Raw genomic sequence first — 27,853 nt, 5'->3', positions numbered from 1 at the left:
CTACAGCTATGCTCACTCCACTGCAGTACTGGAACGAGTGCAACAGCTGGGGTATCTCAGGGAATGCATCATTGTTCTGAAGGGTCTTTTCTTCCCTGTTTTATCAGATGTCGTCTCCTTATTGAAAGAATCCTCCTTTCTTTTCCCAGCCAGCTGAAGGGGCTCTGTCTGGAATTGTTCTATTTGAATCTCAAGATGTTTCTGAATGGCTAGGCCAAGGACCTCTGGATCCACAGATGCCCCATACACTTCCCACGTCATTCCTTCATCATCCCATCTCACTTCACGTACAGGAGATTTGGGGGCCTCCAGGTCTTGCTGCTCCAGGTTCACCTCTGGGAACACGTGTGAGTGACCTTCTGCTGCAGCTGCTGGGCTTGTTGCCACAGATTTGCATTCCATGGTGGGAAGAGTTTGTACCTCGGCATCTCTATGCTCAAGAGCTGCTTTTAGTCCTTTGGTTAGATCATTCACAGAGGTCATAGTCCACATATCCTTGGTTTTCATGACCACATCTGTGCCTTGATGGTTGCTAAAGGCAGCACAGGCAGCCTGTGCTTCTGGAGGAGATCTTTCCTGCTGAGTGCAGTGCGGAGCATGCTGCAGTTGTTCTCCAGGAATGCTACAGCACTTCAGGACTCTCTTGGCATCCAGGCCTGATTCACTTACTGAAGACACAAGCTTAGGGTATGTCAGAATGTCTGAAGTAGAAAAGGAATGAAAATAGCCAGGGGCTGCCTGCTCTTTTCCTGACTCGCTAACCGAGCACACCAACCGTGGAACAAGTTGTATAGATGGTATGGGCAAAGAATGGCAATAGGCAGGGACAGTAGCATCTAATTTCAGACAGGAGTCCTGCCTTATATTACAGGGTGCTGCAGAGTTATGAACTGGCACCACCATCGGTGAGTATGCAGAGTTTGGAACATTACCATAAATCAGACCACCGTGAATAATCCCAGTGGCTTGACTGAACATTGTTCTGTTGGGGAAACCATTGCCAGGCATGTGGGGTCCAAGAACAGCACTGTGAAATGTTCCAGGATCTGTGTAAATGGTAGTGTTACGTGGAATACCACCACTGTCAAAGCTATTTGTGGGTACTTTTTGGTCTGTAGGTATTGCTGAAAGGTGAGTCCCAAGGTTTTGAAAGTGAGATGTGTTTTCATTTGTTTCTGATGCATCTCTCTCTGACTGGAAAGACATCCTCGCCACTGATGGACCATGCTTGCTGCTGGAAGAACTTAGGCTGGAGTGAGTAGCGCTGGTTTCTACATGAGCAATGTAATTCTGCTGTTTGCAACTGCAAGTTAAGTCTGAGTGGCTTCTCTGAAGAGCAATTCCTGGTTCTTCAATTTGGCGTGTGCTATGCTGGTGTACAGTGCAGGCTGAAGAAATATTCTCAACAGTGCTGCTCTTCACACACATCTTAGTGTCACCCACTTCCCAGGATGCTGGGGACCGTTCAACGATAAGGAAATGGTTTGCAGGCTTAGTTCTGCTCTGTGAATTGTTATCAGGTGACAGATTGCTCATGGTTTGGACTACTGATCCATCTGGTACCATCAACCCAGACTGTGAGAAGGACCATCTTGGACTTGGCACACTCCTGGCATCACTCTCATTTCCCAGAGTTTGGCAGACAGTGCTACTATGGCTTTTCCTAAGCTCCTGTTTGTTGCTTTGCGTTTCCTCTAAGCTTGACTGCCCAGAACAGATCAGACTCGAAGAGCTCTTTGACAGGGGGTGACTGTTGACATTCAAGAGACCATGACAAGTAGGACTCAGTGTGTCCCTGTGGGAATGAGTGTGGAGCTGGTGGCTGTCAGCTGACATGGCAAAAAAGAAGAATCTGCAAGAAATAGTGGAGGAGAAAAAGAAGCAGTTTAAGAAGGCAATACAAAAAAGTTCTCCTTGGTTTCTACCTTCTAAAAATAGTCATCCAAACTGTGCCAAGTACCATGTCCTTTGAATTTACTGGAGCCATTTTTGGGGACATACAGAGATATCGTGCAAGTTAAGCAAAGGCAGGTATGTTTTTAAAAAAGACAGCTTTTGCCATGATGGTCATCAGCCAGCAATGCTAAGTGTACTGTCAAAACGAAGCAAAATACTGTTTTTAGTCTCTTGATGTTATCATTTCAAAAATTATTCAATCACCACTGGAGTTTTCAAACAAAAAGGATATTGAGAATCTAAACAAATGAACAAGTTCTCCCTTTTTCCTTACCCTTCCTAGCAAGCTTCTTTCAACTCCATTTCACAAGACCACCACTACATTAGTCAACTGTTTTATCAAGTAGTTCCCATACAGAAGACGTGGGCAAAACCATTTTGACCACCAAAAGGAGATGAGTCCTGCCAAGTTGGTGTAGAGTCAGTGCCAGTGTTCCCAGAACCGGTAAGCTGGGGAGCATAGGTCGAAGATACCCACCTGGCCCACAGCATGGTTCTCATGCCTTCTAGCTTACCACTGACATGATAGGAGGTGGCAGCAAAGAGGGATCATCCAGTGAAAGGCCAGAGGTGATACTCCCCCAAGACCCACTGAGCTGGATGGAAAATCAGTTCTGTCCTATTTGTAGCGCATGCAGCCACTGCCGGTGTTGGAAAACACTTGCGTCAACTGATTAGCATACTATCCTTTTGTTACCCTTCCAAACTGTTAGTGTGTGTTAACACACCCACATTTAGGAGAAGTTGTCAGTTTCTGAATCTACCCAGATTTAGTAGTCCCCTTTTTTTTTTTTTTTCTCCAGTTGAATCAGGTTTTCCACTGTGAGTAGTCAACTCACATTCCTTCAGCATCAGATGTCTTGCATATTAAAATAACTTGCTATACAAATACTGGAAGTATACCTGTATCACAGACACATACATATCAAGCTCATTCCGTTGAGCAGAAAAATCTTGAGCATTAATTCTTTGCTTCAGATAAAGCTTCCAGGTCAAGTACAGCTAGGTAATTTGCTGTGTCAAAGTATGGTGGGAGCCACAAGTTACCATTTTCAGAAGCTTTCCACCAGATGAGCTGCTCTATACATTCTGCATCCCTAGCAGAACTCCTACAGAAAAAGCTCACAATTTCTTGTGAACCATATTCACTGAGGAAACAAGTGTATGGAACAAGACAGCTATGTACACATGGAGGACAAAAGCACTCTGTAAACATAACATGCAAGTTCACTCATAACACCAAGAGACCAGCAAGGGAGCACATTCAAACCTCTCAGTGAGGAGCTTTTAACATGATTCTTTTAATATGATATTTACAGGATCAGAGAGTCAACTGCCAACGTAACTGATAAAGAGCACACCTTTTGCTCCATCTACAAACCAAGTGCTCTTCTGCTGATCCAAACAGCCATCAGCGCTTACACTTGTGATTGTGTTTTCATTGCTAACTTTAGCAAGCTAGCAGTTCATCTTGCAAATTTCCCATCACTTGAGATCCACCTGGGCTGGCTATTTTTCATAATGAAATTACTGTGAGCAAGACAACATTTCAAGTAACAGTGGGTAGAATCACTTCTCTGAGAAGAGTCTTGACATGCACTTTGTAGCATGGACTTGCGATTGGCAGCAATATCCTTTAGCATTAGGCTTTGCTCAAATTTGGACAAAACTGTATGCCAAAAAAGGCAATTTCCCCTCCTTCATTCATATTTGTTCAGTTAGAAGTTAAACTCGTTATGGACTGCAACCACAGCAAGCCTGCTCTATTTGTCACGTAGCCTCTCTGGCCTGTGGGACTCCACCAACTGGTGGCATCCAAAGATGCCAACATTAAAAACAAACACCCCCACAAACGCCAGCAACAAAAGCATATTTTCTTCTAGGTATGAAATGTCAGATTCCTGGGTTAGAGGTGCTGCTGAGTGCAGCTGCAGTCAAGAGCAATCACTTCTTGCCAGGCTGGCTATTGCTATATTTCTATGAGTTTTTCAGAAGCCTCCACAAAATTTCCCCCTACACTTAGAAGAGAAGCATGAGCTGGGAAAGGGACAGTTTTAAAATACTTCCCTCATCCCCTCCTCCAGAATGTTATCTATCCTGCAGCCGCTTACACCTATGGGTATAGTCTGCCACATAGAGTTCAAAGGAGTCAATAGGATTAAACACCAGAGCATAGCTGTCTGCAAGGTGAAGACCTTATATTTAATCTCTTTACAAGATAACACCTGCAAAGGCTCTCACACACTTGGATGAAATGACATTTACTAAAGAATATCCTGTAACAAATATTGAGTCTCAAGCAAAAGAAAACTTCAAACATAACCTGCTGTAAATGCTATAAGGCTATGGAAGCTTTAAAGAGCTCTCTCAGAAAGTTGACAAGATTTAAATGTGTATGCATACGCAGGTAACAAGATCTGTGCTTTACATAGCATTTCTGCAGACACCTGTGTAACGAGCTGATGCAAATTTCAGTTTGATTCATCATCTGAATGAGAAGCAGAAACATTCTCCTGAATGAAACAGTCCAAGTATACATCACTGAAAACATCTTGTGTGATGTTTGCAATGAAACCTTCAGAGAACACCCGAGAGTCGTATTTTTTGTCGCACCCATATAGACTCCTACTGCAGCTGAAATTATAACTAAACATGGGCCAATGCTACATATCTTACACATGTACCAATACATATATAACAGCATAATCAAGAGGTATCAACGCCATTTGAATGTTATCTTTGCTCAGATACACAAACATTCCTCCATGCTAGCACAAATGTAACTATTACCCTATGACTTTTGGACCTTAAAAACCAATGAGCACACACTAGTTCAGCAAAACAGCACCTCACCAGGTACTTTAGGACATAGCTAAGGATGGGGAAAAAAAAAAGTGAAAAAAAAAAAAACAAAGCCCCATTGAAACAAGATGAATCAGCTTCCTTCACAATAATGCACTTCTCTGTCATGTTGAAATCCAAACTCACATTTTCACACACAGCCTGAACATTTCCCCATTTATAGGCCACCTATTGCTTTCCCCCCTCTACTGCCTGTTCCCTTCCTACTCTTGAGAGACCTACAAGCCCTTACACAACCAGTACATTTTGCCCACCTGACACAGGCAGGGCTGTGAGATAGACGCGCCCACATGGAGCTCTGGAAAAGGCAATACAGAACAAACGTCTGGTAGACCTGGCCTTTGCTCACCTCCGCTGCAGCCAAGTGTTCCCACTACATTTCATATTAGCGTGAGTGTGCACACAACTGTGTCACAAACTCCATCTGCTTCTTGACCCAGATTTTTTTTTTTTTTAAACTGGCTCAGCACTCACTACATCAGATCATCAATCCAGCTGAACATCCAGCTGCACTGATCACTAATGGCAGCAGAGGAAGGAAACAAAGACCATCCCCTCTGAAGAAACACTTACCACTGCAACCAGAGCAAACCCACACAAGTGGTGCCTTTCTTCCTAAGACTTTGGAAATTACATACAATTCCGTACCTGCCTTCCCAAACATCTTCATTTCACATGCACAATGCTGGAGCTGATTCCCCAGAGCATGCAAAAACTCACATGTACATAAGCCTCCCTAGAAGAGGTGGCACAACAACGCATGCACACACACTGGAGATACCATCCTTCCTACATGAGTACAGGCAGACAGCATCCAGCTGATGGCTTCTGAGAAGTGGAAGGAGCAGATGTGTCTAGGTGTGTACACCAACACTTATTGCTTACCAGGGAGGAGCTGGAGACAGGTGCTGAGAATGGTGCAATGCTTGTTTAAAAAGCAAGCAAAATAAAAATCAAAATGAGGAACCTCTCTGCTACAATTTTATAGTCATGCAGTGCCACTGCATTTTGTGTCTTTTGTGTATTTCCAGCTAACCAGGAAATGGATTACCCGTGTGAAACATGAACACAAACACAGCTGATTTGGGTACTTACAGACCTGGAACTTCACACACATTGGGTGAAGACTGCTTTGCTTAACTTTGTTGGTTTTTTTGTTTGTTTTAAGGAAATTCTTCATTTCTAGGACAGTAATCATATTCAAAAATACCTATAGTATATTCTGAAATGAGCTGAGATTTTCATTTGAAAATTCAAAGGAAATCTGCACCTGAATATGCAAACAAGAAAGCATGAACTTTGAGACAAACACCCTGCTATGAATATATAGAAAATTGTTAGACAAGCAGAGAAAGGATTAGGATAGAAATGGAATTAACATCCACTATTTTTGGCTTAGCTTCAGATAGCTTATGAGGGGATCTAGTCTGCTTTCACTAATTCCACTGAACTACTTTAAAGCAACAAATGTGTATTTTGCTATGACTTATGATTAAAGTTGCGACCTATTTACTGCACTAGGAAATTCAGTCTCAGAGTATTAAATACCATGTATGTCACCAATTGAAATATTCCATGATAGGTTAAATATCATTTTCAAATTCTTCAGCATTTTTATATTGCATGCACATACTTTTAAGTACAATTTTGACAACAAACAATTGGATATAAAAAGAAGAGTAGTTCTTTATGATCATGTCAATATACAGACCAAGCTTTTATGTAATATGTAATATCACACGATATTTCAGTATGATCATATTTAGCTCCTGCATCATTTATGTGCTAGTGATTGCTTTCTTCCCTGCATTGGCCTTTCTGGTCCTACAATCAGGAAAAAAAAGCTATTTTTTAGAAGCATCAGAAGAAAATTCTTTTGTCATCTAATGTTCTGTTTTTAAAACTAGCATCTAACTACAAAATAAGTGACAAAAACAGGGTCTGCTACAGAGCTGAGAGCATTAATAAGTACATGTGGAATTTGGAAGAGCTGGGTGATTTGATCCATACCAAAAGTTTAGGATGACAATTGTTAATTGCAGGTACTAGACAAGACCCTTCCATGGTAAGCAGCAGCACTTTCTAAGAAAACACAAAACATTAAGAGGTTGCTAGGTCTTTGCAAGAAATTCACTACTTCCTTTGTATCATTCCAGGGCCCCACTATGCACTGGCACTTGCTAACCTGTATAATAATCCGCTGCATAAGAGAAACACAGAATTTCTGCAATAGCACCATTCTACAAGACAAACACATGCATGTTTTATACCAGAGGAATAGTGTGATTTTAATTAACTTACAAGATTTACTCGAATAGAAGGCTGCTGTATCTAGGTTCTTAACTCTGTTTAATCTTATTACAGACACCATGGTTATAAATTTGAAAAGGCAAGACTAGCCTTTAAAATAAGGCGACTTTCATTCCAACCTAAGTGACAGCTGTCAGTTAGCCATAAACATTGCCTGAGACACAATGCAGCACACACAGAAAACTCAACTTCTGCTTAAATAGTCAAGTTACCTTGTGCATCAGAAGCAATGCAGCATGTTCACACTGTGTTCTCTTCAGGCCTGGAATTTTAAGCAATGCATCCTCATTGTTAGTGTCTACAACTGAACTTCTGAGATAGAGTTTACCATAGGCAAATTATGTAAAAAGAAATGTTTTCTAATAAAACATTAATTTCCTGTAGAGCTATAATAATTTTAAAGAGACTCATACCAACAAAATTATAAGTTTTAGTATGGTTGTATCTAAAAATTTGGTCCTGCCTGCCCACACTGCAAATTAGTGATAACTTGAACAAGGTAAGAAAGATCTACCTGTTCTGCATTTACATGAAGATTGACATGCTATTTGATAATACTTTATAAAACCTGTGAGTCTTCCTTCCTTTACCCCCCTTGAAGAAATAGTCCATTAACAATCATTAGCATCACTTGTTGGGTGGGGGAGAGTCAAACCACTCAAAAGGCATTTGGCAAAACAGGATTAGCCATGTTAAAAAGCTTAAAGATTCAAGTGTCTGGGATTAGTTTTTGTCCTTTTAATTGTTATTTTATTTTGGTAAGCTATAAGGGAAAGGAAGAAACAGAGGAGTTGGAAAAGGGGAAAAGATCTTCCTCATCAAGGAACTTTGAGGATTTTATCTAAAATCTGTAAATACAACTAAATCAATGCACCTAGATTAATACAGAATCAGGTTGAGACCCCAATTACTTAACCTGTAATCCATCATCTTCCCTTAGGCTTTCCATTTTGGAATGGCATTGTATGTTGACTATGTCTTGCTCAGTTAAATCTGCTAATACCTTCTTCTTAGTAATTTGTGTCGTCTTGTAATTCTTCCAAGTATTAGTCAGTTCTAGAAAACAGACTGATCTGGGTATCTACAAATACCATCATATGCACACAACAGACAAGTACATACTGCGTATGTGAATGGGATTATTTTTCAGTTCTGACAGTACATTGCTGCTTCCCCTGCACCACAAGGAGCACTGGTGACAGTGATGATCACCAGAGCTCCCTTGTAGGAGGCAGAGTACATTTGACAGGCTAGAAAACACAAGAGCAGAAGAGTTATGACACTCAGTACTCATCACATCTAAAGCATAAATCACATATATTTTATATTCATATAAACTGACTATTCACAGCTTCTCTTTCATTGCTGTTAATTATCATTTTGCTTGTCAGACTCAGCTTAAAATTCTCAGCCCTGACTTTGTCTTTCTACCAGCTGAAGCTAAGCAGTCTGGACAGACACCTCTGTGTGTGGCAACAAGAAGGAGTACCCTTTTACTGGAATTGCTGAACCGTAGCTATTTCCTTATGTAGGATCCAAGCAGAGACCTCTTCTCCCAAACACTAAAGTTACCACGGGTAACCTTGTCACCAGTGACCTCACCAGCAGATAAATTAAATAATTACCATGTCAGAAATAAGCAGGTTCAAACATTTGTTCATACGTACGCCTCCAGGCAACATAACAAGACCAGTGTGTCCACAATTACCTACAAAAATGTCACATAAGAGGATGAGCATTCCCTTTTAAAAACATCAGGCACAGCCCGTAGCCCTTCTGGGGAGTTCCGCCACAAACAGTTGTAAAAGCGAGCTGCATGTTATTTTGGGAATCAGTCTTAGTTCTTATTAATGTACTTATCCTCTGAAGTGGGTAAAACTCAGCTGTTAGATGGGATCAGGAAAGAGAAATTCAGTAGCCCGAGGCTGAACCCTAGATACCAGCAGGCTACAAAGTTGTTTACATCACTGCACACTTGAAAGAATTTAAGCACTTAGAGGCAGTAAATCAACATTCAGAACCAAGCCCAAGAAAAATAAAAGGCTGAAATGGCCTTGGCAAAGTCTGAGCCAGGAAAGAAGAGCTGGGAAGTCTAAATTCTAAAACGAGATTGCCATGGGAGATAAGGCTGAGAAGTATGAACCAAAAGGAGGCTATTTTTATGATAATTTCAGTGGAATTCCCAAGGAGAATTCACACTGGGCTATAAACAACTTATTGGGAAACCAGAAAGGGGTATCACAAGGGAGGCACATGTTGGGATGCAGCCCCGCCACCACCACCACACAATGCATTGCGCAAGCCTGCGTCCTCTTCACCACCTTTCTTTGTTTCATCATCTGTCCCAGAAACAATGTTAAAGATCTGCTTAGGATTTTGGTACTTTTTAGAATAAACTTACATGCAAACATTACTGCCACTGTATCTCCTTGTACACACAGACCTATTCCACTGTACAACCTGACAGAGCTAAAACACCATGAGATACTGTACAGTTGTGCTTGATGCTTACTGTTAATATAGTGCCAGTTCAATTTTTCAAGGCTCACCTTTTCAGTCAAAAGAGTTAGAACTTGTTAAATTACGAATGGAATATGCTGATATGCTCATGGAATCAGATGGTTTCAGCAGCTGGGGCTTTAAAAAAAACATCAAGTATGATGAGATCAGGCAACAGTGACATAGAATCATACTTACAGTGAACACTGTGCCTACAGAAGTGGCACATTAATAAAATTGCCTTGTTGGTTGAAGCAGAACAGAATTATGCAAAATGAAACTGTTAATTCAAGTGCCAAACCTATGCTAGTAAGAATTGCTAGCTACTGATATCCGCTGCTATTGCAGAAGTCATATGAGAAAAATATTTCATAATTTCTTTAGGAATTAATCTTTAATGAACAGATTTTGCAATGACCTATCTACATTTGGTTTTATTTCAAAGAGACAGATGTGAGCGAACTTTTTCTTCTTCATTGCAGAGGATCAAAACCTATTTCATCACATGTATGAATTCGGAGGTGTCAGGGTCAGTCTGCTATCAAATGACTCGTCCTCCTCAGAGCTCCCTTTTTGGGTCCACTCTTCAGCTGCAAACAGCATGCCTCCAGAGCAAACCCACTGATCTGCAACTGTGTAAAAACACATGGCTATGGCTTGTTCAGCAAGCTTCTACCCACCAGAGGCCCAACCCTGCAAACTGCATGGATCACGGTTGCTTGTGAAGCATCACATCATAATCATACAGAAAATCAGAAGTCCAGCTACAGCCTACTTCCAGTCTCACAGCAAGGGAGTACAGCTGCATATTAATGCAACCTGCTTAGGAGGCCAGCAGTTCACACATCAGTGAAAAAAATCACCCAAACTGGCTAAGTGATTAAACTATCTCCTTGTAAATTCATGTGTCGCACTAGAAAATACTCAAATCATTTCCGCTGTTTGCTTGAAAGCCTAATGGGAACAGATAGAGGAAAGAGATGAACTCAGCTTGGCTTAGCCTCCCTGCCATATGGATATCCTAGCTTTAACTTCAGGATTCAGCACTGTGGTTAGTTACTTCTGATTAAGAAGAGCATGAAGATACTAAGACACTCCACCCTGACAAATTAACATGCATTTGACACCTAAAGCTCTGTCACAACCTGCGTGAGTTGATGGACAGTTACATGTGTGCTCTGTGCTGCCTGGAAGGTGGTGGCCCAAGCACACAGCTGACCCTTTATCTGATATGCCCAGCCTCCTAAAAGAGCAAGACAACTGACTTCTATATAATAAAAATAAGAATTGATATGATTAGAAAGAGGAAACAATTGCCTTCTGCTTCTGTCTACTGACATAATTGTATGACCTTGAGCAAGTCACTCACTTTGTGACTCAGTTTATTCATCCGTGACTCAGGGATTAGATACAGAAGCCCCTGATGTAAGAATTTAAGGCTTAATTCATGATTGCAGAGCACTCTGAAATCCCAGGATGAAAGGCACTAAATATAAGACATTGAGAAGATATTCTGTGGGTTCTTTCAGAATATTTGGTTTGAAACAAATAAACAGAGCATCTCTTTACATGAAATTCTTATTGCACTTGCAGAAAACTCATCTAACTGGTCCAGTTCAGCTACTATGTGTGTCTGTGAAGCATCTGCTTAAAGCACCTCCTCTTCCCAGCATCAGGCCAGGACAAATAATCTTAAGGATTCCAAATATATAAAACCACTATTAACAGCAGTTTTATGTCACTAAAACCTATGTAATTTCTCAAATAGGATCATGTATATGTTATATATCATATAAGATATATGATATGCATGCTAGTACCAGCTACATCATGCAGCAATGATTTACTTTAAGTAGATTCATTATACCTTTATAAGCAAAGCTGACAACTGGAGATCATGTTGTCCTGCAGAGCTTCATTCACTTGCATGCTTTCATTTACTGTGATGATTATTCTCATGAAAATCTCCAGCAGGAGCTACAGAAGATTCTGTGACAAATTTAAGGCTTTGATTCACACTGCAAGTTGTCTTTTCCATATACTTAAGCTGGACAAGACTTGACAATCTCTTTCCAGACAGATAAGTGGTAATACACATGTTCACAAAGGAAAAGGACTAAAAAGAAGTCTATTCATTTATACTTTTAACACTGCTAAAAGTTCCTTTTTTCCTACTGTAGCATAAGCTAGCATATGCTAGCTTTGAAACCATACAAGCAAAGAGTAGAGCAGGAACTGAAGAATAAGTTTCCTTTTCAAAATTGTTATTTCATCACAAATAGTAGTTATTATGCCATTCTGTGATGTCTCAAAAAAAAAAGTAACTGTTCCAGTTCCTCTGTGGTCTAATCAGACTTAAGCAGACAAACGTCTAAACAGGGAACATCTCTCTACTCTCTCAGGACTGAGAGGGAAAAAAAAAAAAAAAAAAAAGCATTGGAGCTTGGGTAGAGGAGGGGTTTGTGCTCACAAAATGCTATCCAAAGCTTGTTTGACACCAAACACTACAGGGAAAAAAAAAAGACACAGAAAAGTAGCAGACTAAAGCTTGCAAATATTTTCTAAATCCAAGCATATGAAGAACTTCCTCAAGAACGTATACTTACACCCTTCTGTGTAAAAAAAGCAAGTGTCCCCTCCTCTTCCCTAATCTCAACCACAAAATGAGTTGTGGAAGTCTCCACTTATTAACATTTAGCAATGTCAGGAACACAAAACATTGAGGTATAAAGAGAGTGACCCAGGAACTGCAAGACAATGCAGGCTCTGGTGATTACCAGGGTAGAGGAAGATCCCACCTGTACCACCTAGACAGTTAAGCATCTCCTGTTATCTGCTAGCAACAAGATACCAATTATGAAGAACTGTGACATCTGTTAAAGAAATTACTTGCTTTTCAAACATTTGTTTGAACATATTCAAGACCCCAGTAAACAAAAGCCTAAAAAGCTGATCTAGCCTCACAGCCATCTCTGCTTTGAGCAGGAGTTGAAGTAGATGAGGTCCCAAGGACTCCTCAAAACTGAATGATTCAATTATTTTTGTTTCCATTCTTTTGTGTTTCCATCTGTCATTGCCAATGCGAAGCTTCTCATCTTGTGTCTCAAGCTGAAATGTGTGACCATTCTGCAATATTAAACCATTTGTTTAACAGTTGGGTGGAATCTGCAGCTTTTACTGAAACAAGGTAAAACAAAAATGAGTTTTGAAGGGAACCGCAAAAGGGATCCCTGTATTATATGGCCAAGGTGATACATATGAAAGAGGCAATGAATTCCAAACATTTTTTTTTCCAGTGTGTTAACACCTTTTTTCTTACAAAATCAACAAAAGCACTTAACTCTTTCCACAGTTTAGAGACCATTCAGAACCAAATAAAGCTGCTGGAATGTAATACATCTTTTCCCTTAACAATATGTTAAGACACTTAGCCACCCTGTACATTCACTCAGTCACAAACTCTGAACATCCTAGCAGATCCTTGGCAAGAAGCAATAAAATATTTTTAAAAGCCTAGAAACAATCCAGTTCAGAAGAGTTAGGATGGTTTTGGCCATTGTCTCTCCAATTTCTACTTCAGGTTCGCATAGTTTGAGTCAAAAAGGAAGCTGAGCTGTCCAATTCAGCTTAGATGAACTGAGTTCCATCAGTCTTATGCACTGTTGACTGGAGTAAAGCTTCTGCAAGCCAAATGTAGGTCTAACATCTGCTCAATCCCATTAACCTTCATTTGCACACTGAGGTATGCCCTTGCTGAAGCTTAATTAGCAAATATTCTGCAGATAGAGAAAGACTCCCACTCCTTTCTCTGTTTCATATCAAATCCATGGTGCATAAGAGTTAAGTGATAACTTGTGAAGACACACAGCTTAAAGATGCACAAAGAGGGACAGACAATTTCAAAGGCGATCTTTCTTACGATGCTTTGTAGGTGCAGAATGACACTTGGAAATAACTCACATGCTCATGCTCACACTGAACACCATGCTGGCAAAGACCTGGCTGATGGGGATTTCATTTAGCAAGCCTGTACCTATTCCCATGTTCTAAACAAATATATATTCCTGAGCAGTCCCCAAGTGTTTTTATTGGAGGTTCCTGTTGCTGAATGTAATTGCCCTAAGTGGGACTTCATTCTGAAGATCTTTAACAGCTTTAGTAAAGGAAAGACCACCTTTCCAACAACCTACTAAAGAAATGAAGGGTATTGCTGCAGGAAGATCCTTAACACATATATGAACTATCAGCTGTGTAGCTTCAGATTAATTCAATAGTTTTAATGCATCCATAAGAAATCTTGCGAAGATCTTAACCAAAGAATGCCTCATCGAAAATCTCTCAGTATCCCTCATTGTGTTCTCATTGTATGCCTCCTGCAGATACTCCTAACCTCTGTACTCCTTTTTTCATTCCCCCTGCTCTTTTTGCTTTTACAGAAAAAAAAACATCAGCATTCCCTGGGAAATGTACCTGACTACTCTTCATGTACGTTCAAGTAAGCATCAGTGATGTTATCTTAGGAAAGGACATCAACATGAACTCCTACTAGGGAAATACAAGCAGCGTCAGGTGTTATCATAAACACTACTTTCTATATACCCATGTGCAGAGTAACTTAGAATATAAATCCTCTTTTGCAAAGGCTAATTTTTTATTCCCGTTCTCTTCCTCTGTATTTTTCTTATTCCTGTACAAGGAAACTGCAAGGATTCACCAAAAGGCTAGTGCTCATAAAACCCATTGAAAGCTTCTTTCCTGGACTGCATTCTCCTACAAGGTGTAAAACTGCTTGCAAACACAAATGCAAGGGATCCATCAAACACACTCCGTTTTCATTTTAAAAACATTAAATATAGGGGAAAGGAATGTAAAATTCAGCCTGTAATCTCCAGAAGAGTTGCTGAAGAGGGAAGAGGATTCTGCTGCTGTTCTGCACAGAACTAACTAGCCTGCCGACAGGTATAGCATTATCTCACTGATGCAGCAAATACTTCTGCTCACCTGGAGTGTTTTAAAGCTACCTCTGATTTACGTAATTTTGCCATTGCTCTAAACAGAAAGAATACTAAACTTTAGAACTATAGTGATCATAAGGAACAATTTATGTCTGTTGCACTCTCCCTCATACATTCTTTTTTCCAAAGTTGATTTTGAGAACATGTAGTTTATCATGGAAGGAAAAATGCAGATTTGGAGTGGTTAACTAAAGGGGAATTATGAGATTTGGTAATGTAAACCAGCCCAAGTACCACTATGCTGTACAGAATTTACTGCTTTTGTTGTTTATGCAATCCTAGTTAAGTGCCAACATCTAGACTCCAACGACAACTTTCTAGATAGAGTACGAGTACAGCTAAGATAAAACACATGGGTGACAAAAATCAACAGAACCAGAGAACTGTATTTATGGAGTGACTGAGCCATGACATAGAAAACATGAAGCCCTCAACAAAGCCACCATCATAAAGGAAACCTTCCCCAGACCTAATTTTTTACACATAGACCCCATGCAGAGGTCTTTGAGCTCGGACCTTACTGCAATGTTGGTCCTGCAACCATTCAGACACATGCTTAACCTTAAACACGCAAAAAACTATGGGCAGGCTTTAATCAACATCTTGGTGAGGAAATCACTGATATTTTTGTATTGGCTGATTACTTTGAAATAAGAGTCACTAGAAAAGAGATAGATTTTGATCTTTATATGGTCCATCTTATTTAGGCACAAGTTCAACATACTACATATTTATCCAGTTGGCACCTTCCGTCACCTGTCATGCTTAGAGTTCTCTAAGCAGAAGTAACTGCTTCGTTTTCCCTCTCCTTTTTAAACCTCTTCCCCCAAAATCCAGAAGAGCACCAGCACAAACTCTTACATTTAATCACAGGTTGTAATCCACAACATACAGAAGAAAACAGTCTTCTGCTACGGTTTTCTGATTTAAAATGTTGACTGTAACGACAACCTAAAAGCCAAACCAAATCAAACCTTCAACTTAAAAAAAAAAAAATGAAAACTTGAGAGAAATTTTATTGGTCATCCTAAATAGTGATTGATCATCTATTTAGTAAAGCATAAAAACAGAGCTGATATTCAGAAGACACTGAAATATTTCTCAGTTTTTCTTTCGGTATCAGATATTAACATCTTAGGAATTTTTAAAAAAAGACGTATTATACTTTATGGAAAATAAAAAGAAACCAGATTAGTACAAACAGTAACAATTTAAAGCTATACAAAATCTAGAAATATAGTAACAAGTATATTCTACAAACACATGCTAAAAGGCATACACATACACACCTAAGTTAAAGACACGAGCACAGAAAAACACCTTCTACACAACGACATTAAATTTGATCAAAGCTCAGAGCCTAGGTCCCTTTTTTTAGTAGAACTAAAAACTACAATTTCCTATGCTTTTCAAGTCCAGCTATTTCAGTCCCCTACTGCCAACACAGCACTTACAGAAGCCTGGGTCTGTCTCTCTGCAGCTCCTCTCCCTTCCCCTCATCTGCTTTGTTACTCTCAAAGACCTGCTGGCAAAACGGAGAGGATTCGGTGTCCTTACAGGAGGCGAGAGACCGGGCAGTGCCTGACTCCTGTAGTCCTTACCTTCCTGCTACTCAGAGACTGCGCATCCAGCTTCCCTGCCCAAGTTACTTGGAGGGGATTTGAAATTGATGCTCAGAAATGTAAGGAGAATGAAAGCCAAAAGAGTTCAGATTTCCTTTAGAAACTGGGCTCCTTGATCTGCCTGATGCTGTTGACACTAAGGTAAGCATTTAAGAAGGAGGGGGGATTGTTAGAGAGCATCAAAGGCAGGAGACTGGGAGATGGGATTTCCTACGCCTAGAGGTGACGCCCCTTCCTGCCTCCCCCCTTGGCTGGAAAGGAAATAAAATGGAGCCTAGGAGGGAGGGAGAGAGATAATCCTGCAGCTTCATCTGATTAGAGAAACTGGGCCTGTGCAGAGCCGGCAATGCCGCCAGGGAAGCACAGGGAGGGGAGGCAAAGAGGCAGGAAGAGGAGGAGCAGAGGGAAAGGAATATAAATGATAGGGAGAAAAAATGATAAAAGCTATACGAAGAAGCCAGCACCTGGACCAAGCTATCCTGCATGTGTTCAATTTCAACCCTCACGGAAATGTAAAAATACCAGTAGGATACACTCGCTGCTTCAAGTAATCCAGAACATTAAAAAAGTAAGTCAACCAAAGCCACGCACACACAGCACATTCTCAGTCTGTTCCTGGGTCTTCACCTAGTACCCTCCCATCACACCTCACTCAGCTGGGAAAGGGGGACCAAGACCCCCCACCTAATGCTTTTGTGAACACAAGAGTGCTTCTCGAGTCTTCAAAACAGGCTACAAAAACAAAGTCAATGTCCATGTGAAGCCAGGCTTTGCACCTAAAAGACCTCTCCACACACACAATGTGCAATTACTCCTTTAGGCTGCAGGTCAGAAAGCATTTCAGGAGTTAACAGCTATGCCTAGGTCAGCAGCAGCTTTCCGGCCACTTCATTTTACTTGCCATGTTTATTACAATAATGAAGCAGAGTAGGCAGTTCAAGTCAGCAGCTTGTGCTGACCTTATGCATCTGACAAGGCTGGAAAAACAGAAGTTCCTTGAACCCTTCTGTTCCTGAGCACTCTTACTGGTGTTCCTGGTAGCCCGGGATCACGTCCAAGCAGATCTCCCCACAGTGGTATAGGACTTTGTGAGTGCTATGGGGAGAGTACAACTTCACAGCATTTTACTTCCTTTCTATTCCAACAGAAAGCCAGTGATGAGAAACACTCTGGCACTTGCAGATATTCCAGCACTGTTCCATAGATGCCAGCTGTGAAGTGATTCAGCACACAACCCTTCCAGTCAAATGCATTTTCAAAGTTTGTTGCAAATTGTCCAATATTCCAAGAACATACACAATAAAATGTGCTGATGCCATCACATTTTCTTTAAACCCTCCACAGGATGAAGTATCATAACTTACTCATCCTGGAATTGGTATGTCCAGCAAGGCTGACTATTTTTATTGAAAGCATAAAACATGCTTACTGAAAGATAGTGGTGATGAACTTGTACCTTAAGGGGTTACATATAACACCCATAACATTGTGAGGGGTATATAGCTTTAACTTTCCATTTAATAAGAAAAGGCACAAAGATGTCTCAAACCCACGTTTGCACAATTTATTCTTTCTTTAACCAAGCTCACAGTTAAAGGAAATTGAGAAGTCAATAGCCTACTGTATCTTTAGATACATTAGAATAAATCCAGACAATGTTTGTGGATTTCTCCTGGGAAGAAAGGAAGAATCATAGAATCATAGAATATCCTGAGTTGGAAGGGACCCTTAAGGATCATCAAGTCCAACTCTTGACACCGCACAGGTCTACCCAAAAGTTCAGACCATGTGACTAAGCGCACAGTCCAATCTCTTCTTAAATTCAGACAGGCTCGGTGCAGTGACCACTTCCCTGGGGAGCCTGTTCCAGTGTGCAACCACCCTCTCTGTGAAGAACCCCCTCCTGAACCCACTCAGAAGTGCCCTTCTGAGCTGACTCACAAAATGCTGCTTGCAGTTTGTTCCTCTCTCTCTGTCTGCAGACTCTGTACGCAACCCCTGGAAGGCTGATATTTGCTGTCTGATGATTCAAAGCCACTTAAGCCAGTGAAGCTGCACCTGTAACCAGGCCAATTTTAGCTTAATGCATTTCTGGTATATGTACTAGCTTATGACAATAATGTAGCCCTCCGGGAACAGTATGCTGTCTTGTGGGCAACACTGCTCAATTGCCTGAATGTCATCTGCCACAGCCAATTTGGATCAGGTCTCAGACATTGCCATTGTAAAATATTGAGGGTTTCTGAAGAGTAACAGCGCTTCAGTACAGTCTGAGTGAGCCTTCAAAATCATAGCCAAAATTAACTTCCACTATGCACAAAACCTGCTGGCAGCTCTCCACTCTAGATACTGCTAACCTCTTACTGAACTTGGCATCCCGTATGCAGTGCCAGATTTTTAGTTTTTGCCAGTGTTTATCCAGGAGAGTGCTCATGCCAACCCGAATGAGTACCAGCCAGTCCAGTACCAGAGCTAGAAGAGTGTCTGTTTTCACATGCACTGTAGGCAAATAAAATGTAAGTGGGACTGTTTGAAAGCATGGAACTGACCATCACCTACTATTTGACATAGGCAGCACAATTTTTTAAAAATAGAATTTTAGAGAAAGCAACTGTCAGACGAACAATATCACAAAAACTTCAAATTAAAGTAAAATTACACACCTCCAACAGCTGTAATTCAATGATAATTTACCAAATTAAACCATCTGAACACAAGAAAGCAATGCCTTTTATATAGAAATGCTTCCCTTATTAGAAACACCTGAAACTACAGGCATTCTTTTCATGTGCAGGGTTTCTCTAAGAAGCTGAGCTCTTTGCAAAGACAGCCCAGCCGTAGCCAGCATGGCCCCTGAATAAGCCTATATTCTCTAACTTTATTTTTCTGTAAAAAGGAAGATGATTTTTGTGGGTTTATCTCATCTGTTGGTTTCATAAAGTCATTATGAAATCTGGCAGGTCATCTACATTCATCTTTCTTGGTAATAATGCCCTAATGCTCCTGACGTGACTTTGTTCAAGGAGCAGCATAGATGTGGTACTCTTCTTTGGGGGATTAATCTTTTTGAAAGCTGTCAGGCTTTTTAGTGCTGTGAAAATTGGTGTTTTTGAGCCATGTCATCTCCTTTCTCTTTCATGTTGGATTTGAGAGCAGGTTTCTCAACAAAGCAGCCAAGTTCTTTTACCTTGGCAGTTTGCAAGGCACCCTGCTGATATAAGCAATCTCATATTTCAAAGACTTTGCAAATCTCTACCCAGCACTGCTTTTTTGTTTGTTTTATCCAATGAATAGAACAACAGCTGATTACAAAGAATGCTGATCCCTCCTTAAAACAAGTTTTGCTGTAAACAAATTATTTCATGATGTGAAACCTAAAATCTCATCTAAAAACAAGGGACAGTCACATGGGCACTCTGCTCTCACTTATCCTTTGCCCAGACCTCATTTGCCCCAATGCACAACCACCAGAACATCTCCCCTGTTCTCTGCAATCGCTCAATATCCAGGAGGAACAAGCAGTAAATAATTGTATACACGCAAGAAAAAAAAAAAAAAAAAAAAAAAAAAAGCAAAACCCCTTCAAGCCAGTTTCAGGGTAGCTTTAAGCTGCCTTTCACAGAATAAGGGCTTCGTTCTTTTTGAGAGTTTTAATCACTTTTAGCTTCACTCTCTATCTGCTGCTTGTCTTCCACCTGTTTGTTGCTCTCAGGCTCCCACAAAAAAAAAAAAAAAAGAACACACCACAGGACAAAACATTACACTTTGAGCAGCCCAATCATTCGGTTTTATGCCTTGCAAACTTGGATCTGAAGTCTTTTCAAAAGCACGTTCATTCATATAGTGATCCTCCTTAGTTTTCTTTCACAAATATAATTCAAAGAATTATTTGGTCTTTGTACAACAAACAAAGGTATTGCAGCCTTCTGAGTTTTAGCTTGTACCCAGAGCTGAGTGCTATGAACAAAGCCTGCTGTATAGACAGTTAGCTCTACTAACCGTCTTAGACCAAGTTAAACATCTAAATAAGGATTTGAACTTGGATGCCTCAGTAACCAGATGTAAAATGAGGAAATAGTATCAAGAAACTGGGGAAAGCACCAAGGAAAACACTGTACAAGAAGAAAGCAGCTTGGGAAAATAATTTCTGACTCTGACCCACGTTGAAGAAACAGCTCTGCGGCTCCAAGAAAGGCTTTGTTTTCTCATGACCTGGAATATTCCCAACTGATTTAGCCTACGGTCATCATAACGCAGTTGTCAGATGGCCTATGGACTGATTCCAGCCCATTCAACACTGCTGATCTAGCCTCCCTTTCCTTGGTAACATGCTTGGCCAGTTTACCCACCCCCATCTCCGCCCCATGCCTTCCTATACTGGTCTTCCTGATGCCTCTTGTATTCAGGATATGCTGGGGGAGAGTATGACAGAAGGAAGAGAGACAGAGGACATACTTCAGGGAAGTTGGGGGAATTTGAAGGGGCTTTAGACAGTCTCCGGCTGCCTTTATTGGTCTACCTTCACAAGAGGCATGGTCCTTGGTTAAATGAAAGAGGAAATTGTTACGCGAGCAATACACTGTGATGTTCCAAATTAGACACAGGGAGCAACAGTACTGTGTATTAGATATGGCATGCACAGGTAAGACCTGTGAAGTACACAGATTTCAGAACAGCCCCACAGGAAGGGAGTAATGCTATTTCACATGTGACCAGTGCCAGAGGGAGTCCAGCAGGATGGACTGTAAACCCAAGGCTAGCTCTGCCTGCAATAATGTGCAGGGTTGACTCTGTGACAGATTGAAATGCAGTAACAGTGTTTATGCAACTAAATCTTGTTCTAATCTATTAGTTTATGTAACCTTTGCTCATGGACATACTGACTCATAGGCCTCAGAAATCCTAAGAAAATGTTTAACTCTCTCACATCCTTTAGCCCCTGGTTGCCAAGTACACAAGCAGGTTGTCAGAGATCTCATTCATTCTCTGAGGAAAAGTTAGGTTGGTATGGCAAAAAAGGTATCAACTCAAGTCCTAAAAAGCAACTTATATACAACCAAAAGTACATAGTAAATTGGATAACAGTAGGCAGGAATGCTTCAGGTTAGCATTTCCAATGCACAATGTACAACTTGAACCTCGGGCTAGGACAGGAATAGAAATGGTTTACTTGGCTTCTGGCGGGGAAAAAAGGGAAAAGAAATTGCTTTCAACCATTCAGACACCACCCTTCTCAGTAAAGTGAAGAAACAGTGCCTGTGGGAATGACACTGATTCTTGCTAGCTTGTAAGACCGACTTGTACCCTTCCTGTATTTCTTGAATTTTTTTTTAGAATATATACCTTAAGTAAGCAACAGGAACAGACAGTGTGCAGCACTCTGGCCGCAGCAGACAGTTCCAGTAATTGCGAGCCTGCCCACATCTGCTTATTTCAGCCCTTCCTGTGAGCACTTACCTCTGTTGGCTTGTTCGTCTGGCTAAGCACTAACCTAGGGTGTTGGTTTTTTTTTTTTAGTATTTGAATTAAAAATATTAAAATATATATATATCTGTCAATTGAATAGTTCACATAGCTGCTACGATACTGCCCATGTGGCACTTTTTTCTTCTTGATACCAACACTGTTCCTGATTTATTTTCCAACGAAATAATCCTTAGCATTGAGGATTTATGGATAGGCCAAAGTCCATTGATATCATTTGGAATTAGGTGCATTTAGGGCCAAACCCGATTGTATTATGTGTATTGAGGACATATCATAATTTATTTTTGATGCACACAAGACACTGATTTATTTGCAGGACAATTTGCAAAAATATCACTGTTTGCTGCAAAAGCAGTGCAAGAATAGGCACGGTGCCTTTTTATACAAAGTCCCCTTATGCATTATGATGGCTTCCCAGTGGATTCTGTGATCATATTGATTCATTCAGTCTGACAGAAGTTGGGTCAGTCACTTAGCTCTGACTTGTGCAGTGGTTGCACATTGCAATCCACCAGAGGGAGCCAAAGAACTGCGAGCTGCCTGCAGCCCCCAGAGGCTGTACAAAAAGGGGATCACTTACACGGATAAAATAAGGACTTAATTAGCTGAAAAGTTTATTCTTTTTCACCTACCGTCAGGATATTCTTGGGACATCCCTGATCCTCAATCTCATTAGTCTCACTAATAGACTCAGATTTTTAGGCACCATTGCTTAATTACTTTGTTGTTGGTTGTTGCTTGTTTTAAACATAAATTGCGTGGGATGGCATCTGTAAATCTGTCATTACTATACACAAAAGTTTTAGATCTATGTACCTGCAGAAACAATCACAAGTTAAAATAAACAGATTTTATTTACTCCCCAACCAAAGATCCAATTTTGACATAAATTTATAATCCCATAAGGCTGTATCAATTAGATTTATGTTAAATATGACATAATTCCTATGCCATTATATATACCTATGCCATTATGCAGAAAATCACATAATCCTATACATATATTATATAATTGTGATTTTTATATTTTATTTAATATATTTATATTTTATATTATTTTATATATGATTTTGGGCTTTTCTACACTTCATCCAAATTTCGTGATACATTTCTGCCTACAGAGATCTATGGTTAGCAATCCCTCCCTGTTTGCTTTATACTTCTTATACTTGGTTTACATTATGCTTGGTCTAAATCTGTTCTCTATTCCAGAGGGACTGAAAGTTAGGAAAAAACACCTATTAAAAATTAATAAAAACTAGTTTTGCCTTTGAGCAACATTTGTTCTTCATCGCTACAGCTGTGTGAACAGTTCACTTTGCATGTGTACACAAGTAATCTCACAAGGCCTTGTCAAAGCTACAGAGTCTAGATTATTACTACCAAGGGTAGGTGGTATACAAAACTACAAGCCAGACATTAACCCCAGAAAGCTCTAAACCCGTGTGACCCAGAGCTTCACAAGTCATCTCTGCAAAAAAAAAAAGTCTCTGTAGGCCTTGCACACATCTGTGAATTTGGTCCTTACTAACAGAAGTCTAGCTAAAGGAACATTTGTACTGTGTTTTTTTTTTTCCTTAGAACAGCAGTAACTGTTAACTTTTTCAATGCAATTTACATTAGCAAAAATAAGCTATGCAAACATGTTACAGTAAAAGCAGACTTAGTATCTCTGAAATTCTTATTGTGAAACAGGAAAGGTCATCTAAAAGCCATAGGACATCTTCTGCATTCAGTTCCATACCAAAAAAAGTCACCTTTAAGAGAACTTTGTGTCACTCTATCAATGCACACCAAAGCCCAACATTGGACAGCACGTGGCGCTACAGCCTGCATAAATATTATGATTAGGGAAAACCAATGGTTACAGCATACTGTGAGCAAAACTAAAAATGTAAGGTAGAAAAAGAAACAGTTCTGCAGAATTGGTGATACGCAGACCTATGTGCACTGTCATATCAGTAGGCATACTATAACACTGCTGAGAGAAGACCTGTAAGAAGACCCTGAAGAGGAAGCAAATGCATTGTGTCCCTGTCTGTCAAGGAGTTAAATACCCAGCAAAAGAGCAAAGTATGTAAAAGTCTATCTTGCACAGCATGTTCTGCACAAGCTGTAGCAGTACTTCATAAGCTCACAGGCTCCACTGCTTTAGAAAGAGACTGGTGGAACAGATAAACTTAGTTGGAAGCTTAGCTTTGAACAGGCACATAGCATTTGGCTTGACTCTCTATGAAGAATATCAAGGTTAGCTACAGTGTCAGGGGTTTTCCTGGACTAAGTAGGAACCACAAACTAGGGTTCCTTAATTAGGTTACAGCTATCTTTTATTTATTTTTTCAGCTGCCTTTCTCCCTAGGTCCTAAAGGCACCAAATGTAGCAGCTTTCAAAGATTTTTTTTTTTCCTCTTCTCTGTTTTGGCCCTGTCTCTAACCCCGACTGTTTTATACCTGTAGTATTACTGGCTGACCAGTTCTGGATTGTGACCTTGGCCACTCAGAGTGCATAAAGCATTCAACAACAGTCATCAGGAAAACCACGACAAAACATTTCTTGGAGACCCATTCCCTTCTGGATGCCCTTACTCTTCCATTCCCAACTTTTCTTTTGAAAGGAAACTGACAAATAGCTCCCAGAATAAATCAACCACAGGATACTTCATGACAGAGTACATTTTCTTTTATGAAACAGTCACATCTCCATAGCAAGCTAAAGCTAAGAACTAAATACCAGTTCAAAGCCAATAGTAGGTTGTGGGAAGAAATTATTATCTCATTAAGTGTGAATCTGGAGGAATTCCAAATATTAAGCAACCTATAAAATAAGGATAACATTAACTATTACCTCAAAAAGCTTTCATGATGGTTAACTACCAGTAATTAAAGCTGGTGCACAATTCAAGAGCCTGGGAACTAAAGGCCCTATGGAAATTCTAAGTATTCTTATTATTTCTGCCTTTCACAATTATGCTTCTTGATGTACATGTAAACCGTTTGTTGTAGTTAGGGTGCCCATCAGTGCTCCCTACAGCTCCATGTCTATTGTGTCCCTGACTGATACACTAGCCTCAAAGTTAGTCACATTGTAATTGGGAAAAAAAAGATATCCTTCCTTATAGAAGCCATTCTAGCTGAAGGGTACCACCACTGTGAAAGTTAAAATTCACAAATAAAAGGAAGTGGTGGAAAAGGCAGTAGAACTCCAATATATTTCACATAAAACGCCTAGAGCTGCCAAATGGAATTAAAATTTAAATAATTTAACATTAAATTAAAAAATCCTTTCACTGAAAGCAATCTGTTGTAACTTCAAAAGTATTAATTCCAGTAGGGATTAGACTTCAGAGGGAAACTGCCAACTGAACTAAGCTGAAACTACTTATTGTTAGAAGGATGTTCTGATTCTACCACTCTATTGTCTTTAAGTACTTCTCTATCCTCTGCCACGTGGTGTTCCTGCAAACAGCATTTAGTAATTACATGCAGTCAACCTCACTGTAAACACAATGGTGTGAAATACATTGAGCAAATATTTCACGAAGATATCCAGTTTAAGAAATAAAATCCATCATAAGGTAAAAGATGCAAACATTTAATTTGGTGTCTCAGAAGCACAGTGAACATATTTTTAAATCAATACATTTTAGAAAATTGTTTTGTGAGAGAATATTGTTTAGACTGAGTGTTCTGACATTTAAAAACAATCTGAATTGATTTATGACTTTTCTTCCTATTTTTCAGAAGGCTTAAGGGCAACATTACAGCAGCTGATCATGCTTACCTTTTCTACATATCTCTTCCAGTGCTTATGCCTGCCTTTTCCACGTCAGTTTCAACTTCACTGAAGCTAGAAGAAAGCCTCCACCCAAGCAGCCACAAAAAAAAACACAGTATTATCATTCTGGTGTACAAAACAAGAAGGCTAAACAACCACCACCGAAGTAAGGAAATCACCCATATGTAAAGGCCCATCAAATGCAGCAAGAATCACAGTATTTGGTTTCTTCCCAGATAATGAGCTATGTACATTTCCAAAACCAGGAGGCAGACATGTCAAAGTTCAACAACAAAAAAAAAAAGACAAATATTTAAGAAATATATATTCCTAGTTGGAGGCCTGACTCCTTGCTTTTGTTGCTAATACTACAAAAATCATAAAGATGGATCATAAAGATGGGAAAATGAATACCTTTATCCTCTATTCTAAACTAAGACATCTTGGTGATAACCCTGAAGTATAGTAAATACAACTTCATAGATAAAAGACTATGTAAAAATTTCACTTCTAAAGGCCAAGGTAAGAAACAAGACCTAGACATGCACACCACAAGATACATGTTACATTATAGAAAATGAACCAGAAAGTTAGACTATAGTACAACATGTAGCTCCACAAAACATTACACTCTCAGCTTGATCTAAGCTGTTCTAGAGATAAACTTTCTCTTAGAAATCAAAACTATTTTTTCATATGAAGCAGTTGAGAAGCATGAATAATCACAGCATCAGCTGAGAAGCAGAGAAAACAAATTGATCCTGGTCAAGGCTGGAATGTGCAGAATGTGTATTTGTTAAAGTGACACTATACATTTGAAATGGACAGAGTTAAAGTGCCACAACTTGGGCAGGAAGTCTCTTAGGACACTTCCAGAATTCTCACTGATACAATAATAAAAGTTACAGAATGTGAACACAGGCAAATCAGCTTGGTCTTATATTTGAACTTAGAAATGGGCTTTTTAAACAGACAAAAAAAAACCACCTTTAAAATAGAGAAGCTTCCACTGCCCTTCATAACCTCATGAAAATCTTTCATTAGTGTATGGACATTATGGAAAAGGCTATTTTTGTGCCCAAAAGGGCAGAAAACCTTTGATCATTTAACACAAAGGAGACAAGGGTAGAAAAAAGAAACTGTATTTTTTCCTTCCCCAAACACAAACAGAAGACCTTGTCTCTGGTGGGCTGAAACTCCATTTGCCCCCTCTTAAAAATGTTTTTTCCAATTTAGTTAACATTCAGCAGAACAAACAGGAAGACAAATATGATCACCAGGATTAGTTATTTTGACTAGTAAATTTCAATTCTTGGTTTTGAATTCTGCACACAAATGATAACCCATTATTTGGATGTAACCCAAAACGACCTAAGAATTGACAATGATGTTATCAGGCCTGACTACAGTGCATTGCATCACCATGCAGAGTAGCCTCACCAAAAAGGTGAGAAGCCCACTACGAATGTCAAAACAACATTGGCAAATAAAATTTATACATTTGAAACTGTTTAAGACCACTCAAACTGATGCAATAACTTCTAGCTACGCAAGATTAGATTCTCAGAGAGCTATTTTAAGAGAAAACAAACAGCAATAATCCTGGCGCAGAGCAGCAGAAATCTTTCTGTTAAAAGACAGAAAGCAATCACAATAGAATAGTAAAGCGCAAAGATGTAACAGACAGGATGAAAGTCTTTTTAACTACAATGATGCTACTAAATTGTGACCATCTTCCTCCAATATGCCATATCTGAAAAATTCAGTCTCTTAATACTAGAAAACTTTTCTGGAGAGTAGAAAACAGATACCACCAGGAGTTTATTAAAATAAAAATATATATATATAAATACATTTTATGACAATTCATCAGTTTTACAGCACTAGTATACATAATTAGCAGATATTCCATACCAGTCCTTTTTTTTTTTTTGAGGGGAAATAAGTTAAATGCAAAAATCCTTCTTGTAGTTTAAAAAATATTTGCTTCCTTGAGCTAATTAACCTTTCTTCTGCTTGCAATCTTGTTTTTACAGTGTTATTCAGTTGTGGCAGAGGTCAATGCTTCAAAGATCAGGGTGAAAATTTAGCAGATGGAAATCCTTTTGCAAAGGATAGCTGTTTTCGTCTAGCACAAAATGGCTCTTAATTTCCAAGAAGTACAATGCTTCTGTATCTGCTAGCAGTGAATGACACAGATCTGCTACTATTGTGCTGTACGTTATATCTGAGGAAGGAACTGCAAAAGACAGAACAATTTACTTCATACTCTCATAATAGCATCTAACATTTAAGTTCTACATCCATGAAAGCTACACTGAATTACT

At 39.7% G+C, this 27,853-nt stretch overlaps 2 protein-coding genes across 6 annotated transcripts in view; both read right to left on the bottom strand.

Moving 5' to 3' along the window:
• On the bottom strand, positions 1 to 25,584 carry GPRIN2 (G protein regulated inducer of neurite outgrowth 2). Of its 3 annotated transcripts, none has more exons than XM_032191076.1 (2): positions 25,533 to 25,584; positions 1 to 1,852 (listed from the first exon to the last, which is right to left on the bottom strand). In XM_032191076.1, exon 2 carries the CDS (start codon positions 1,834 to 1,836, stop codon positions 13 to 15), a length of 1,824 nt encoding a protein of 607 aa, XP_032046967.1. In that variant the 5' UTR covers positions 1,837 to 1,852; positions 25,533 to 25,584; the 3' UTR covers positions 1 to 12. The 3 variants fall into 3 exon arrangements, with proteins under 3 accessions (XP_032046967.1, XP_032046969.1, XP_032046968.1); XM_032191078.1 differs by lacking the exon at positions 25,533 to 25,584 and adding an exon at positions 18,206 to 18,311; XM_032191077.1 differs by lacking the exon at positions 25,533 to 25,584 and adding an exon at positions 16,244 to 16,520.
• The window catches only part of SHLD2 (shieldin complex subunit 2), a 45,060-nt gene continuing 42,529 nt past the window's right edge, over positions 25,323 to 27,853 (bottom strand). For 2 of the 3 annotated variants that reach the window (XM_032191073.1, XM_032191074.1), the window contains exon 11: positions 25,323 to 27,765. In XM_032191073.1, the coding sequence (XP_032046964.1) occupies positions 27,593 to 27,765 (173 nt within the window). In that variant the 3' untranslated portion in view covers positions 25,323 to 27,592. The remainder of the gene's footprint in view (positions 27,766 to 27,853) is intronic. The other variant, XM_032191075.1, reaches the window with a different exon arrangement.

The sequence above is a fragment of the Aythya fuligula genome, chromosome 7 (assembly GCF_009819795.1).
Source record: "Aythya fuligula isolate bAytFul2 chromosome 7, bAytFul2.pri, whole genome shotgun sequence".
Classification (NCBI taxonomy): domain Eukaryota; kingdom Metazoa; phylum Chordata; class Aves; order Anseriformes; family Anatidae; genus Aythya; species Aythya fuligula.
Note: the sequence above shows the minus strand (reverse complement) of the source record. Positions and strands in the feature narration are given on the sequence as shown.

Excerpts from the sequence above, each read along its gene's own strand:
- GPRIN2 (XM_032191076.1), bottom strand. The coding sequence starts at position 1,836 with ATGTCAGCTGACAGCCACCAGCTCCACACTCATTCCCACAGGGACACA.